The sequence below is a fragment of the Penicillium cinerascens genome, assembly GCF_028974065.1.
Source record: "Penicillium cinerascens strain IBT 15544 chromosome Unknown scaffold_4_segment0_segment1, whole genome shotgun sequence".
NCBI lineage: Eukaryota > Fungi > Ascomycota > Eurotiomycetes > Eurotiales > Aspergillaceae > Penicillium > Penicillium cinerascens.
In genome coordinates this window covers 27,148-42,382 of record NW_026695298.1, presented here as the reverse complement: position 1 = coordinate 42,382, position 15,235 = coordinate 27,148, and the positions used below count along the sequence as shown (strand labels likewise).

At 47.3% G+C, this 15,235-nt stretch overlaps 6 protein-coding genes across 6 annotated transcripts; 3 read left to right on the top strand and 3 right to left on the bottom strand.

Moving 5' to 3' along the window:
* Positions 1-643: 643 nt before the first annotated feature.
* N7498_009106 (cupin domain-containing protein) lies at positions 644-1,063 on the bottom strand (the record flags this gene model as incomplete). The annotated part of the gene is made up of 1 exon (XM_058456162.1): positions 644-1,063. The coding sequence occupies one exon, from the start codon at positions 1,061-1,063 to the stop codon at positions 644-646; it is 420 nt and encodes a 139-aa protein (XP_058303061.1).
* A 460-nt stretch (positions 1,064-1,523) lies between these two features.
* On the top strand, positions 1,524-3,397 carry N7498_009105 (alpha/beta-hydrolase; the record flags this gene model as incomplete). The annotated part of the gene is made up of 5 exons (XM_058456161.1): positions 1,524-1,809; positions 1,883-2,047; positions 2,111-2,557; positions 2,670-2,779; positions 2,834-3,397. 5 exons carry the CDS (start codon positions 1,524-1,526, stop codon positions 3,395-3,397), a joined length of 1,572 nt encoding a protein of 523 aa, XP_058303060.1.
* A 792-nt stretch (positions 3,398-4,189) lies between these two features.
* On the bottom strand, positions 4,190-5,753 carry N7498_009104 (uncharacterized protein; the record flags this gene model as incomplete). Its single annotated transcript, XM_058456160.1, has 6 exons — positions 4,190-4,461; positions 4,518-4,639; positions 4,697-4,813; positions 4,877-4,977; positions 5,022-5,290; positions 5,555-5,753. The coding sequence occupies 6 exons, from the start codon at positions 5,751-5,753 to the stop codon at positions 4,190-4,192; spliced, it is 1,080 nt and encodes a 359-aa protein (XP_058303059.1).
* A 691-nt stretch (positions 5,754-6,444) lies between these two features.
* On the top strand, positions 6,445-7,176 carry N7498_009103 (uncharacterized protein; the record flags this gene model as incomplete). Its single annotated transcript, XM_058456159.1, has 4 exons — positions 6,445-6,537; positions 6,603-6,819; positions 6,910-6,935; positions 7,036-7,176. The coding sequence occupies 4 exons, from the start codon at positions 6,445-6,447 to the stop codon at positions 7,174-7,176; spliced, it is 477 nt and encodes a 158-aa protein (XP_058303058.1).
* Positions 7,177-8,518: 1,342 nt separating this feature from the next.
* Positions 8,519-10,338, top strand: N7498_009102 (uncharacterized protein; the record flags this gene model as incomplete). Its single annotated transcript, XM_058456158.1, has 5 exons — positions 8,519-8,699; positions 8,935-9,143; positions 9,243-9,479; positions 9,659-9,837; positions 10,086-10,338. 5 exons carry the CDS (start codon positions 8,519-8,521, stop codon positions 10,336-10,338), a joined length of 1,059 nt encoding a protein of 352 aa, XP_058303057.1.
* Positions 10,339-13,691: 3,353 nt separating this feature from the next.
* N7498_009101 (alpha/beta fold hydrolase) lies at positions 13,692-14,438 on the bottom strand (the record flags this gene model as incomplete). Its single annotated transcript, XM_058456157.1, has 1 exon — positions 13,692-14,438. One exon carries the CDS (start codon positions 14,436-14,438, stop codon positions 13,692-13,694), a length of 747 nt encoding a protein of 248 aa, XP_058303056.1.
* Positions 14,439-15,235: the final 797 nt, after the last annotated feature.

Genomic DNA, 15,235 nt, shown 5'->3' with positions numbered 1-15,235 from the left:
GTCACATATGACCATAGGGTGCGGAGAACAGGGTGCGGAGAACAGGGTTTCCATCCGCCCAGCCGTACTTAAGCCACACGCCGGTCAGTGAGTATTATGGTGGGTGCCAACATGCGAATCCTGACTGTTGTATTATCTTATTTTGGTTTTTTTGCTTACTTTTTATTCATCGTGAGTGAGTTGAGGACGGATTATCTTTCTATTTGGCGAGAGCAAGAGGTCTCAGCGGAAGAAGCGGGAGAGCTACAAAGATAGCGAACGTTGACAATATTCTTACTTTCCGGTCATACAGCTACTATCATTTAGAACAAGAAACTAGAAATTATCGATGATATGAGCTTAGCAAAGATGCACATGTATAAATATGCAAATAAGTTAGTTATTTTACAAAGTCTTTTCGACGAAGACAACAGGTTGATGACATAGTTAAATCACTAAGATGATTCCTCCATGACTCGAGACACAGATGATGTTACAAAAGCGTCACATTAACTAGTCAGGATGTAACTCTAAATGCCTCTGGTATCCCCTTGTCACCAAGCGCTTCTCCCACGATAAAAGGCTCAGAGGGGAGCAGAACAAAGATAACACGGGACACTTTATCTGTTGGGGTTATTCCACTGGTGCATAGTCTACTTCTGTGTTAGCTCTCGCGTCTCTGGCGCATAAAGGAAAGGACCAGAGGCCAACTGACTGCTTGTTGTACGACAACATCACCAGCCCGAACCCTAGTTTTCGATCCGTCATCAAGGAGCATCTCCATTTCACCATCCATGATAATCGCATAATCGAGTGACTGTGTGCGGTGGTTGTGGCCCTTGGAGTTCGGAGGAAAATCCACCACGCGGATCAGAGACCCCCTGCTATACATCTGCTTACTGCGGCTATCGGCACTCGGATCGGTTGCCGTTAGCTCCGCCGGGTACTGTCTGGTCATCCAGATGGTTGCAGCTTTGGAAGCAAATCCTTTATTGGGTTCTAGATTTCCATCAAACAAGATCACAGATTGGGAACCATGGTGCGTAGTGACAACTCGGCGAAGAGGAGCATTTGCTGATGCCATATTGAACTGATCCAGGAGAGCAAATTGAGAGTCAGGAACAAGATTATTTGAAGGTATCCTTTACCATGCTACCAATTCATAAGCCTACAATTTATAGTGCGGTCCCGACTGTCTAAGCACCCTGAAAGAGAAGCAATGCCGATTAGTGATACCGCATTGCCTTCTCCTTTGGCCCAGGTTCTACCCCCACGGAATGGTTCCGTACCCCATAAGACAGCTTTCCCCGCTATCGACCCGTTGTCAGTACCCCATAATTCTCGCCCTTTTTGGGGTGGATCCCCCTTTGCCTGATTTCGGCCCCGCTCCGGATATCCCACACACGCCGTCGGGCGAGGGGGTGCCGAAGGTGCAAATAATCCGCGGATAATGACATGGTTATAAAGATAGGCTGAAGCTCTGACCATTGGAAGTCGACTATAACCCTCAATAGTTTGTTTCGAAACCAAAGCTCTTATTCGTCATGACTCTGGCCATTGCTGGTTTTGACGTTGCCCAGGCCCCGGCCATTCCGCCGGAGGAGGGGGCTGCCAACAAGTGGCTCCATTTCATCCTTCCACCCAGGAGCTCCAAAGGGCTTCCGGAAAGTGAGAAGAATGCCGCATTTCCTGTAGACACCATTTTTGAACGGGATGTGGCGGTCACCATGAGAGATGGCGTCAAGCTCTATTGTGATATCTTCCGTCCTAAGGGCCGCTCTAACATTCCAGCAATTCTCATCTGGAGCCCGTATGGTAAAGGTGGCAATGGTTAGTGAGAGCCTTGGTCGTGTTGCATAGTCTTAAGGGAATGAACTCAAAGCTGATTCAAAACATTCCTTAGGGCCTCATGGGTTACATATGATTGAAGGTCGATTTGGGGTCCCAGAAGAACGATTAAGTGGATATGAGAAGTTTGAGGGCCTTGACCCTGCCGACTGGGTTGGTCATGACTACGCAATCATTAACTTTGACCTGCGCGGATGTTGGAACCCGAAGGCACCATCCCGTACGTTGATTTCCAGGGCGATTATGGCAAGAATATACTAACCTACGTGGATTAGGTGGCTAGGATCTCAAGATGGTCGAGATGGCTACGATGCGATTGAGCATGTGGCTCAGTTGGACTGGTGTAACGGAAAGGTGGCGCTCGCTGGCAACAGCTGGCTAGCCATGTCTCAGTGGTTCATTGCGGCGGAGCAGCCTCCTCATCTGGCCGCCTTTGCCCCATGGGAGGGAGCCAGTGACTTCTACCGGGATACACTTTGCCGCGGTGGCACACCCTATCCTTATCAGCGGTTTTGGAAGATTCTTGAATCATCGATGATCGGTCGGGGCCAGGTAGAGGCAATCACCGATATGCTCACTCGGTATCCGCTGTACAACGAGTACTGGGAGGACAAAAGAGCTAAACTGGATCGCGTGAAGGCTCCGTGCTACGTACTTGCCAGTTACTCGACCTCTCTTCATACCAGCGGCTCGATCGGGGGATACAATGCCTTGGATGCCAGGATAAATGGTCAGTAGCCCCTGGCCTTTTCCCCCCGGTGTATTGCCGCGATGTAGCATACTAACGTACTCTGGCAGGTTGCGAGTGCACCCCAAGCAAGAATGGTCTGATCTATATTCAGATGAAAGCACAGAGGATCTTCGCAAGTTTTTGGATTTCTACACCAAGGATATCCAAAATGACTGGCCAGCGACGCCCCGGATCCGGGTTTCTTTATTGCCTTTTAATGAGGTAAGTTTGCAATCCTTAGTTGACTGACAACTGGCTGACCCGGCACACAAACAGGCACCGATTGACAATAAACCGTTTCCGGCGTATCCCGTGCCCCAGACTCAATATACCAAGCTGTTCCTGACCGAGAGCGGCGACCTCTCCCCTCAACCACCCTCCTCGTCGTCTGAGTTGTCTTATCTATCGGATTTTGTCCCCACAAAGCCCGATCACAATTCCGAGGAACTCATCTTTACCTACAAATTCGGAAAGCCAACCTGGCTGCTCGGATACAGCAAGGTTATTCTACACCTCTCGGCAGATATCCCGCAAGACTTGGACGTATTCGTCCAGTTGCGGAAAATGGACAAGTCTGGGGCAATTTTACAACACATGAACGTACCACTTAAACAACTGGTGCCACCCAAACGCAGCCCTGACGAGGTGTCCAATACTTGCTTCCTCAAATACCTTGGGCCCACAGGGGCTCTCCGAGTCACTCACGCTAGAACCAAGATTCCTTCTTCTGACCCGAACGCATGGCCAAAGTATCGCAATGACAAAAAAGAGGCCGCCGGTAAAGGCAGGTCAAGTATATCGCCTAGAAGTTCCTATTTGGCCAGCTGGCATTACTTTTGACACTGGGGAATTTTTGGTGCTAAAGGTGGCGGGTCACTATATGAGCATGATGGAGTTTGATTTCTTGAATCACCACCCTGACATCGAGAATAAGGGCCCACACACGCTTCATCTAGGGGTTGAGGATGGAAGCTACTTGGTTGTTCCCCTGGTTGAGCCCCTTTTAACTTTAGCTTTGCTATGTACAGTGACTTAAATTAAATGGATATAAGCCGTCACCGCTATCGTGGGCTACTTGTGTTGACATTATTCCTAAGGCCCTTGTACCGTAGAAATGCTTGTCTATTATGATTGCCAGTTCGATGAGAGAGAATCTATATCCACGCTTTAACGGCTACCCAGAAAGAGCTTATCACCTGTTTTTTTTTTTTTTTTTTTTTTTTTTTTTTTTTTTTTTTCGCTATTGCCTGAACTAATAATTTGCTTTAGCTGCGCTCAAATTGGAGTCTACTAGATTATATATTGCGGATGTCTCTGCAGTTCCCTTGTAACTGTAGTGACTACTCATTTTCTTCATAGCATATTCCACAACTATAGCCAGAGTATTTGCGACATATTAAGTTCTCAAGTGAGTCCAAGCGTCGTCGAGAAAAGTTATTTCTGCACTATAGATCGCATACAGCTATTCGCCTACAGTTCCTGCTAATGTATGGCACGGTATGGTTAACGGATGGCTTAGGTGCCGCAAAGATAGAGCTACCAAAAAAAGTTTCACTTCCCCTAGTCTCTAAACAAACAAGCATATGCGTACAGAAGGGGGACATGGACAATTTGGGCTCTCTCTCGAAATATTCAATAATAGACCTGCTTCAATCCCTTGAAGATAGTAAATGCAAAGGTTGACGCAGCGATAGCAGTAACGCTCAGTCCCACGATCAGACCTTGCTCAAAATACGAGAGCCGACCGCCCTTTGGCTGTGAAATTTTCTTCAAATTCAGGTAACCATGACGAGATCCTTGGTAATTCAGGTTGGAGTCTTGTAGGATAACTTTATTGCGTGAAAAGTTGTCTGGGCGGAATGGCAGCGCGAAAGTATCGTGTGATGAACTGGGTGCAATCATGCCTGGGAAATACCAAGTTAATACCAGCTCAGCATAGCGCGTATGGATGGATACTCACAAAATGATCGCGGAGGAATGCAATTTACAAAGCAATGCTCTGAGTTAATAAACTGGGAGAGGTACCAGGTTTCTTTCCCGCCGCCGAACACATAGATCGCCGGCGAAGGCATGCCATTGTTCCTAGAAGAGTCAGACTGAGGTTCCTTGGCACTTTAGTGGCACTTAATTTGAACCTACACTTTGTTCCACAAGTCAATCCCGTGATCGAGACTGGTGGTCGGAATCAACAAGATGCCGTGGTATGACTTTGTGACCTGACTTGCAACCGGACCAATAGTTTCTGGATCAATCGAACTGGACATGTACACAATCGTCAGTTGGGTCACTATACCAATACTTGGATGGGCTTAATATTACTCGGTGGACTGAAGCACAATCAGGCGAGAGAGCTTGTCGGCGGTGACAGACAGCCCCTTCTTTTTGAGAGAGGGGAAGGTAGATGTCAGAAGATCGGCAATCTCTGTTGCCGGACTGGTCAGAGGATGCCGCGCCTTTCCCCTACCCAGTCGAGTCGTTGCTGCACAAGCCACGTAAGCTGTTCAATCACGAATTCGTCCACAAAGCAGACCCGAGGCATCGATCCAGAATGCTGGCGAGAGCCATTCAAGATCGATTTTTCTAGCCAGGTTGCAACTGTCTCCAGTTCTGAGGTGCTGCGGTCGACAAATATCGCAGGGAGGCCGGTGGTGGGGATGTGAATTCGTATGGCTGGGTTTATTTGCCGCATCACATTGGCAAAGTCTTCGGTGGTCTCTGAGTCCTGTAGGGCGGCTGGATTCAAAGCGTAGGTGTTTTAACTCTTCGGAACGAACAGAAACATCCACAAGCCCAATTGCCTCCTGGTCCATGCCATTCTGGATGATGTTGTGGAGAACTTGGTTGATCGCGGGCGTTGCGACGCACAAAAGAACCACACAACAACTTCCCGCGGCGACGGCAGCCGCCAAAGGAAGAATAGCTGACGAAAGAGGGCATGGCAAAGCCGCTTGAATCAGGACCGGACCCAGCGCCACAGAGTTCAAGGAGAGGTCTGACCAGCTTGAACAGACCTCTCTCCCGATCCAGGAGGAAGGAAATCCAATTGGTCGTAAAGCTGCTTAATTGCATCGAGAGCGAGGTCAATCTCCACCGATGCGCCATCTTCGATAGTCTCAAGATCTTTGGTAAGATAATAAATCAGTGGATTGAGATCATACAAGTCGCAGTCATCTCTCTGGTGATAGTCATTGTCCATCAAGGACTACATACCTTTGGAAAACGCAGCGACTAAGCCAGATCGATGGCGTGTCAGTGCGGCATGCAATCCAGCAAGTTCTTTCTGCCTCTGAGGACATTTTCCAGTCGGCCTTCAACCCAGGCAGACTGTACAGCCGCGTAAACCTCTGTCAAAGACATATTCAACTTTTGTGCAAGCGAATCACGAAGTGGTTAGGAATCCAAGTTCACACGGGGCTTGGCCAAACGTGAAGGAAACCAGCGTAGAATATTCATGTGAACTGGCCCCGTGAATGCGCTCCCACGGGGTTTCTATTTCGATGCTTTCGCCAAGAATGGAGAAGCTCGTAAGCCGGAGGTCGGGGTTAAGGTCAATCGGTTCGGCTCCACACGCGGCACAAGTGGGCGCCCCAGTCTCGCCCCCAGTCCCGCCCCCAGGGCTCGCAGCTACAGACACTAAAGCCGAGAAATAATTGTAGCTAGATCGGGTGATGTACACTAAGAGAGTGGTGCTTTAACTTTCCAATTTCCTTCTGATAATAGTCACCGATTGCTTATTGTATCTTTCACTATCTGAGCCGGCAGAAATGGGCAACCAAAAAGTGGGAAAATGATGTTGATTTCCACGGACTTCAAGAACATGATGTGCTGACAGTTATGTGTATCGCGCAGAACCAGCCCCGGTATTTCTCTTTGCACATGGCTCGACCATGATGCTGGGCGAGGAGTCGGAGCCTGCGAGAACCTGGGAGCAGGTAGGAAACGAAGCCTTGCGACGAGGAATGAAACGGATCGTCATGATGGTAAGTCCCCCACTATGCGCTGGATGGAGAGCTTTACAAATTAACTGGATGCCTTTAATGTACAGGGTGCCCACTGGGAGACATTGGAAGACGCCGTCGAAGTTAGCATGAACCCCGACCCAAAGAAGCTGCCTATGGGCGGCGTCCGTGACGATCGCTACTTGCCCTACAAATTGGCACCTGATATCGAAGGAGGTCAGGAGGTGCTGGAAAGGCTTCGTGCTGCGGGAATAAATGCTCGGGCAGCGCCCAAGTTCGACTGGATCCACGACACCCTTCTTGGTAATCATCCGCATGTTTCCGCACTGTGTGCCCATTCCGACCACTTTGGTCTCGATGAATGCTCGATATGATCCACACTTCCACATCAAGCTGGGCGCCACCCTGCGTCCGATGCGGTACGATGATACCTTGATTATTGGCAGCGGAGGCTCGGTCCACAACCTCTACAGAAACCACTGGGAACACATGTTTAGGTTTAATGACAACTTCGCGCAGCCTGTGCCCCCCGACACTTGGGCGTTACAGTTTCGACAAGCTGTGGAAGATGCGATCCTGCGCAATAAGGGCCCAGAGGTGCGTCGGGCATTGTCTCGGTTGATGAAGCACCCTCGCTTTCGGGACGCTCATGGAAACTGATGATCACTGGATGGCTTCTTTATTCGTTGCCGGCGCAGCTGGAGGAGTGGAGGACCAAGGCCCTAACACTATAATGGCAGAATGCTGGGAGTTGGTCAATATGTGCAATTCCCAATATCAACTGGGTTCGTGGGACTAGTGTGGAACGTATATTGTCGGTTGTAGCTCTTTTTTATCTGGTCTACTTGCCTACATAGTCATATCCCAATAAATCCAGTCCACAGTCAATATGGCAGGAACAATCAATTTATACATCTTCCGCTTTGCACCCATTCATGTGGCGTGATAAGACGAGGCGGATTGTTTTTAGGAGGCGCAAAACATGTGGATACAAGCTAGAGAAAAGAATGTATTGATAGAAAGTTGCAACAAAATATTCAGGCTAGACCAATAAAACAGTTGCACAACGAACGTATTTCCCCTTGCAACATGCCCATCAAAATTCACCACCTACTGCCCCAATGCCAATGCTCGTAAACCTTCCAGCTGTGTTTCTCCACAATGAAGACCAGTTCTGCTCAGGTATTGGTTAGGAGCTTATGCAACAGCTAGGTACACATTATGAAGACTCACTGCAATAATGGAACATCCCGCGATCATAAACGTGCCAACAACCTGGAAAAGCCTGGCCTGTCGCCTTTGCTCGCGATCGAGTTCCCTATTTACTGGACGATAATCGGGAACTCGACGATACCCCTGTTGCCACCATCCCGGATTGGAAACTGGATAAGGAACCAGAGGATGCGGTGCCTGCGTGGGGTCGAACTGGGACGGCTGGGCTTCGCGCTGGAAGATTGCCAGCAACCGTGACTAGCTGACCAGTAGATTGCTGTATGCCCGTTTGCTCACTATGAGAACGATGAATGTCGTAATCGCTTATAAGGCGGAGGGCGGCAGCATCTGGAAGTCCGGCCGCATGCACTGTTTCCGTTTGTGTTGTCACTGCTGCCATCTCGAAGTGGGAGGTAAAAAAGACAAGAGACAACCAGAGTCACGACCGATAGCCAAAACTATAGACAAGCTAGTGGGGATATTTTCAGGTAGCACGAATTCATAAAATCATTTCCGCCTTTCTCTCCAGAATTGGTTGGAGCTACGGAATGTCAAGCATCCAAGCCTTCGGGGTTAACTGAATTGCTCGGATTTTACTACATGGTGTGGAGCCGAACCGAACCGAGAGGGCATTGACCACCTCCACATCCACAGTAATGCCGAACAGCCCGCACTTCCATTCGGAATTGGACCGAGGGGCTAGAGATCTAAACTCTCTTTAATTTGGGTGTTGATCTTCTTTTTTGTATTCAGGTGCCCTTTTCGCGTAATATCGATTTCGCAACCCAAGATGGCCGAAAACAAGTTCCTCAAAATTGACCGTGACAGCTTCCCTTACATCTTTATGAAAAATGTGGACATTCCACTAAAGACGTACGAGAAGGGAATCCTCCGGTGCAATGTCTATCTTCCTAAGGATGCTTCTCCTTTCGGGTCTATGACTTACCCGGTTATTGCCACCTACGGCCCTTGTAAGTAGCTGTCATGACTAAATCGTCAGAGCTGCCCTTGACTAACCCGAGGGAACTCCCATACTAGATGGCAAGGATGTTCCGTACGAGACTTTCTTAAGAAGAGCTGGGACCAGGTCAACCCGGACATGAAATCGGCTCATTCATCCTGGGAAACCCCAGACCCGGGCTTTTGGACGCGCCAAGGATATATTGTCGTTCGCACCGACGAACGTGGCTCCTGGACAGAGCCCAGGGGAGCTCGACACCATGTCTCGCGGCACCAGTGAGGCTTTTTTCGATGTCATTGAGTGGGCGTCAGAGCAGGAATGGTCTTCCAGCAAGGTAGCCTTGCTGGGGATCAGTTACTACGCAGGCACCCAGTGGCGAGTGGCCGCACGTCAGCCAAAAGGACTGTCAGCTATTATTCCCTGGGAAGGCATGAGTGACTACTATCGCGACCGGGTTCGTCATGGTGGCATTCTATCTGACCGGTTCATTGGTGAGACAGCCCGTTGTTGAATATTTCCACTGTTATGCTAATAAGTGTTTTCAACCCGGTAGACTTCTGGTGGCACAACGGTGTTCAGCCAAATCAGTACGGAATGCCCGGTCGAGCCGCTCGAAAATGGGGCGATGATACCCTCGAAGGAGACCCCACACCCGGAGGCATTGGTTTCCAATCGTCGCGACCAGACTAAGGACACTGCAGCCCACAAGTATATGGACGAGGAATACTACAAATCGAGGAACTTTGACCTTTCTAGCATCCAAGTTCCTCTTCTGAGCGTTGCAAACTGGGTAAGCAATATTTTCGTTTTCCGCCGGAATCCTATTTAACAGGTCCGCGTTTAGGGTGGCATTCTGCTTCATTTGCGTGGAAATGTCATGGGATGGATGCGTGCCTCATCGCCTTACAAGTTCCTGCGTTTTATAGTCGGACGCCATGACTTGCCGTTCTACTATCCTCAGTCGGCCAGACTTCAATTGTCCTTCTTGATGCGTTCCTCAAGGACAATGACTACGACGGCTGGAAGTCGGGCCAGCAGCCTCGTGTCAATGTCTGCCTGCGCAAGGGTGACTGTGGAGTTGACGATCCTGAGCGGGAACTGAATTTCCCCAGTCGTGCCGAGAGCGACTGGCCTATCCCAGACACCCAGTACACCAAGTTCTTTCTCAATCCCCACAACAGGCTGTCTCAGGAACCGGACCCTTCTGTTACAACTGCACATATGATGCACTGAACGGGTATGTACTTCGCTATCTCCTTGAGTCTGAAACATTAGGTGAACCAGGTCTGACGTATATCTTCTCTTACTGAGATCCAGTCACTTTCCGATATCAAACCCCATCAACCCTCGAAACTACCGGTCATATCCTCGCCCATTTGACTGTTTCTTGCTCCAGATCTACTCCTGACGCTCCCTCTCCAACCGAGATTGACTTGTTCGTAACCCTACGCAAGCTAGATGCCGAAGGGAAAGAAGTCTTCTACACCGGTACTATGGGGGATCCCGTGCCTATTGCAAAGGGTTGGCTACGTACATCGCTACGGAAGGTCAACGCCAATCACCCATTCCATCAAGATATCTTGCCTTACCGCGACTACTTCAGCAGTGATGTGCAGCCCGTCAAGGAAGGCGAGAAGTATGGAGGTTGACGTGGAAGTGTGGCCGACTAATACTATTCTGGAGCCTAACGAAACGCTAGTACTCGAGATTGCAGGGCATGATACTCAGGGTGTGGGTAAATTCTCCCATGAGCACCCCGAGGACCGGGACCCGAAGGCACTGGGTGGACTCAACCACATCCAAGTAGGACAGGAGAATAGTTTTATTGTGCTACCTGTCATTCCATCCTGATAGACCAGCCGAGGCTGGTATCTATTTGGCCATATGATTCATTGTATAAACTTATCCATCTTTTATTTATGTAGAGGCTTAAATGTCACTATATGTCAGGTTGCAGAACCGGTAACAGGTATATTAGGAGTTAACGTGACAGGTAGTCTACGGCTAGGCTATACACAAGTACATAGACAAGACGGAGCTCGAAGAGCTATCGACAGGGCAAGGATTCAAGGTAAGGTGGGTAACGTGCAGGGAGCGGCCAGGCATGCCGGCCGCGCACCGTGATAATATATATATGTTAGAGAAGAGGCCATGAATCGAATCGAATAGTTTGAAGACTGACATTGCTCCGAGGCATACCGAATAGCATCTCTAGAATCATAAAAGAGGGAAGCGCCAGAATGAATACCAGCAGGGTGTGGCCGAACCCCCAGGTATCTTCCTCATCCGCTCCTCCTTTAGCCTGATTCATTTTCGTAAAATAGCCATGCTAACAGAAAAGACCGATTTTGATATACCGTATAGGTCGATAGAACTCGATGTTAGAATCCGGATGACTGAAAAGCATATCACGGAGTAACTAAGGGTAAGTATCTCAATAATCTTCTGGCTGCCAATAATCTTCCCGCTACTCGGTATATTCTTTGACAACCCCCGAATATTGACTTATCATTAGCCCTGATTAATGAATATGAGATCAAGCAACGCCACTGATGCCATTGTACATGATCCGATTGGGCCCTTCTTTTTCAGAATTGTGGATGAAGCAGTGAACTGTGTCGAGAATTGATAGGTATAGCTGACAAAATTTCATTATGACATTCATACATGCCTCACATCGGAAGCGAAGCAACACAACGCAACCTTTGTTACACGAATCCCTGCCCATGTCTACTTTCCGACTCTGGACAATTAAAGCTTGTTATTACGATCGGCCACCAATTTATTATGACGTTTGACTTCTTCCGATTTCGATTTAGGATCCAATTCCCCATCTCAGTGTTAGGTCCTTCGCGGTAGACCTTGAGGGAGTCATGTTTATGATTTACTTCTTTCGGGTTGGATGCCGACTTCCGGGCGCCTAAATATATAAAGCACATGTCAGGGTGTTCCTTTTTGGCCAAGCAGGTCTGGAGAGTATTGTATCGACCTTCAGCACTCGTGTCATGATTTTTGCTTTTGGCATATAATAGCATAGTCTTGTTTTGAAATGTCCTATTGCGCCAACGGCAAGATCACACACAGTAGAACTGTTGCGCAAGTTGAAAACTAGTAATTCGTCGAGGACTTTGCATTGTGATGATTCAGTGACGAGGAAAGTGAAAGAACAAAGCGAGAAGAATGGCACGAGGTTTTAAGCAGACTCCTACGTAGCTAGACATGATTTTGGTCTTATGGAACTCTGGGTAGCGACTTAGGTTTCAAGGGAGGCGCTCTTACCTATATGGCAGAATTTATTGAGCTTTACAGCTTTTGCTGCAAGTAGGTACATCCAATTAGGAGTCATTCAGTATTCCCAAGGTGATTCACAGGACCGAGAGCATGACGTCCTGCTTAGCGAATTTTTATTACTTAATATTCTTCGTGTTCAGAAAATAGTTTAGTAGCTGTTTTTACATAACTCTCAAGATCCCTCCTTTTTTCTATTTTCGAGAAGTCTAGTTGAATATGTGCGAAGAGCAAACTACGTCGTCAACTGACGATCACTAAGTCGCCGGCCAACACAAACTCTCAGATAGCACGTCGCTATAGTGTTGTGCCTTTCCTAGGGAGAATATTTTCTGACTGTTTAAAAGGTTCGAGTTTGATTCTGGTGTTTTCGCGTAGGTTGACGTCCTACCTACATTAATACTCGCTTATCGTATCAGGATGCAGCCAGAAGGCAGGGAAAATGGTGGCAAAGTAATACTTTTCATTCTGTTTTCAAAACAACCAAGATAATAATATTCTTTCGCCTAGCCACTCTCCGAAAATGAGAAGATTCCTCTTCAGAAACTACGGAAAGGTCTCACGTGGAGGCTTGATAGGTCAACAATCTAATGTGATACTCATGATCCATTATTTCGGGCAATAATTAACAATTGCAAGCAATGGATATATTTTGATTTCGGCGATTTGGCTCTTTCCCGCCGCCAATCGAGTGACAAAAAATGGCGCTATTCAAACAGGCAGTGCACGTCCACATCGAGACAGCATCTCGCATCCTTTTGCTCCCGTTCCATCCGCTAGTGATGTTGGAAAGGATGCAAACGAAGACATAAAAAGCCCAAAGCCCATAGTGGGTTGGGCTTAAGATATATATAAAGCCCAAAGCCCACAGTGGGTTGGGCTTTGGGCCTGACTCTAGGCCCATTTTCAGGTTTTGGCGATGTCTAAGCTTGCCATTTGCCATTTGACATAATTCGATAATAAGAAGATCTTAGTGGGCTTTTGCTTGATCACCGAGTCGCTATTTTAGTTCAACAGCCTGCAATAAGATTTGTGCGCTCATTCCAGAATTGAAATCTACCTGGGTACAATCACATCACCCTGCTGACTGACGAATCAAATGGAACAAAAAGAATTCACCAACATTGGAGTCACAAAGTGACATTTCCAAGAAAGATTCCACATGGAATGACAATGGAGAAGTAGTTTCAACGGGCCTGGGTAACTGACTGTATGCAAACCGATACAAACTGATTGTTAGATCCTAAAAGCGAGTCTTGTAGAGCCGGAATCATACGGATATGAGGTCCTTCCAAGGCTGGAAGTAAGGAGGAAATGCCCGGATAAAATACACTACTGATACCGGTGTACGTCTTTCCAGGTGTAATATACGTTTTACGGTAGGGGGGTTTGATGAAAGGTAATGCAAACAATGTACGTGAATTTGTCCCCGCGTCTGAGATTGGCAGGGCAACTGGTTACCAATCTCAGGGAATTAGATCAGATGAACAAGGCAATGTGGTCAAGCTGAGCTAATTCAGGGTCTTCTCAGGAAATTCTCAGGATAGAAAGTGGAGAAGAAATTGGCATGAGATTCAAACTATTCTGCCGAAAATACGAGAACTAAATACCTGAGATTTAGAGAAGAAATCAAACAGAACAAACAAATCAAGTAAAATATCACATGATATGACATAAATGAAATAGCGGAGAATTCCGGTAAAAAAGTGCGAACTCAGAGAACACGTAAGGACTCCATTCTCTGAAAATCATTAGGTGTATCCGCAATGATAACACTGACTGGATAATCCCTGAGAAGTAGCTTTTCGAGTTGATTCTTATGGTCTAAAGCCCGTCGATCATTCGGCACCGCCTGCATCTCAGCAGCCTCGGTGGCTTGATGTCGGGGATCAGCCTGCTCGTCTCTGACGGCTTTCCACTCCTCCTCAGATAGGATATGGGACGTTGCAAGACCGGTGGTTTCAATAAAATCTTGGCCACCAAGGACTGGAAAGAAAACGTCCCAACCCCACGCACCACTATCAAAGAAACGTTCCGTATTGCAATCCACGAACACCATGCCCACAACATCATTAGGCCTAAGTTCCAGAAACTCGCGAGAAGTATAGCCTCCCCACGAGTGAGCGACAATGATAAACGGAGGCTCAATACCGGCATTCCTAAGGAGAGTATCAAGCTCTGCTGCAACTGATGCTGCAGATATGCTTGGTGGTGTCTGGCTAGGACCTTCACTCCTACCCATCCCTGAACGATCATAGTTCAACCAACGAGCAAATGGAACCACAAGCTTTCGCACTACAACCCACTCATCGATCGTGCTGCCAACGCCTTGCATGAGGACGACAATAGGCTCTCCGGGCTTGCGATCTGGCCCCGAAACGGATAGATAGAGGCTATGGGAACCAATGGAGACAAGCCCATCCTTATCACCTTTATCCCAGTCAATGTTGGATGATTGCATTATGAACTGAATGCGGGTTCAAGTTGAGGAAGCAATAAATTGACGTCGAGTTGTTGGATAACGGGAGGGTGAAAGATGCCCAAACCCCCCGCTTTCTCAGCCTGCCCCTCTCTAGAAAATTCTACGGGATAGCCAGAAATTACAATGACTCATTAGATACTAGTTCCCGATACGTTCTATAACACGATACTGCCAGGCAGGGCCGCAGGAATTACTCAAACTAACGTCATAACGATTACCGCGTTTTTCGCTACAGCCCGAGAAATTGAGTAGGAGTGTCTGAGGGGTAATCTGTTTTCGAATTCTACTGTAGTGGTGGTAGAATGTTGCAACCGTGTCAGCAGAAAGGAATGGTGGGGAAAGCAGAGGAATCGCATCCATGACTTATCTACGCTCACTTTTTTGTATCAAGGAGTTGATTGATTTCCTGGGCCGGATTGAATGCATCTTGGCATTTTGTTCCGTGGATTCATGAAAAAAGAAATCATTCGTCACAATGTTGATATATAAGATTGCATGTCACTCTGGAACAGATATATAATAATTTAATAAGAATCTTAGTCTAAGCTTTAAGAAGCTTCTCTTCTTAGTTATAAAGAGAAGATTAGGATTTTAGAAGATAATATTATTTAGAATTAGTAAAGGATTATTTAGATATCTTATACTTAGTACCCTAACTAATATAAATATAATAAGAATAGCTCTTAGAATAGTTAGAGTAAATATAAATATAATAAAGATAAGTATAATAAGAATAAGGGATAAGGGACTTAAAATCTTTATATTTAATTAGTTAA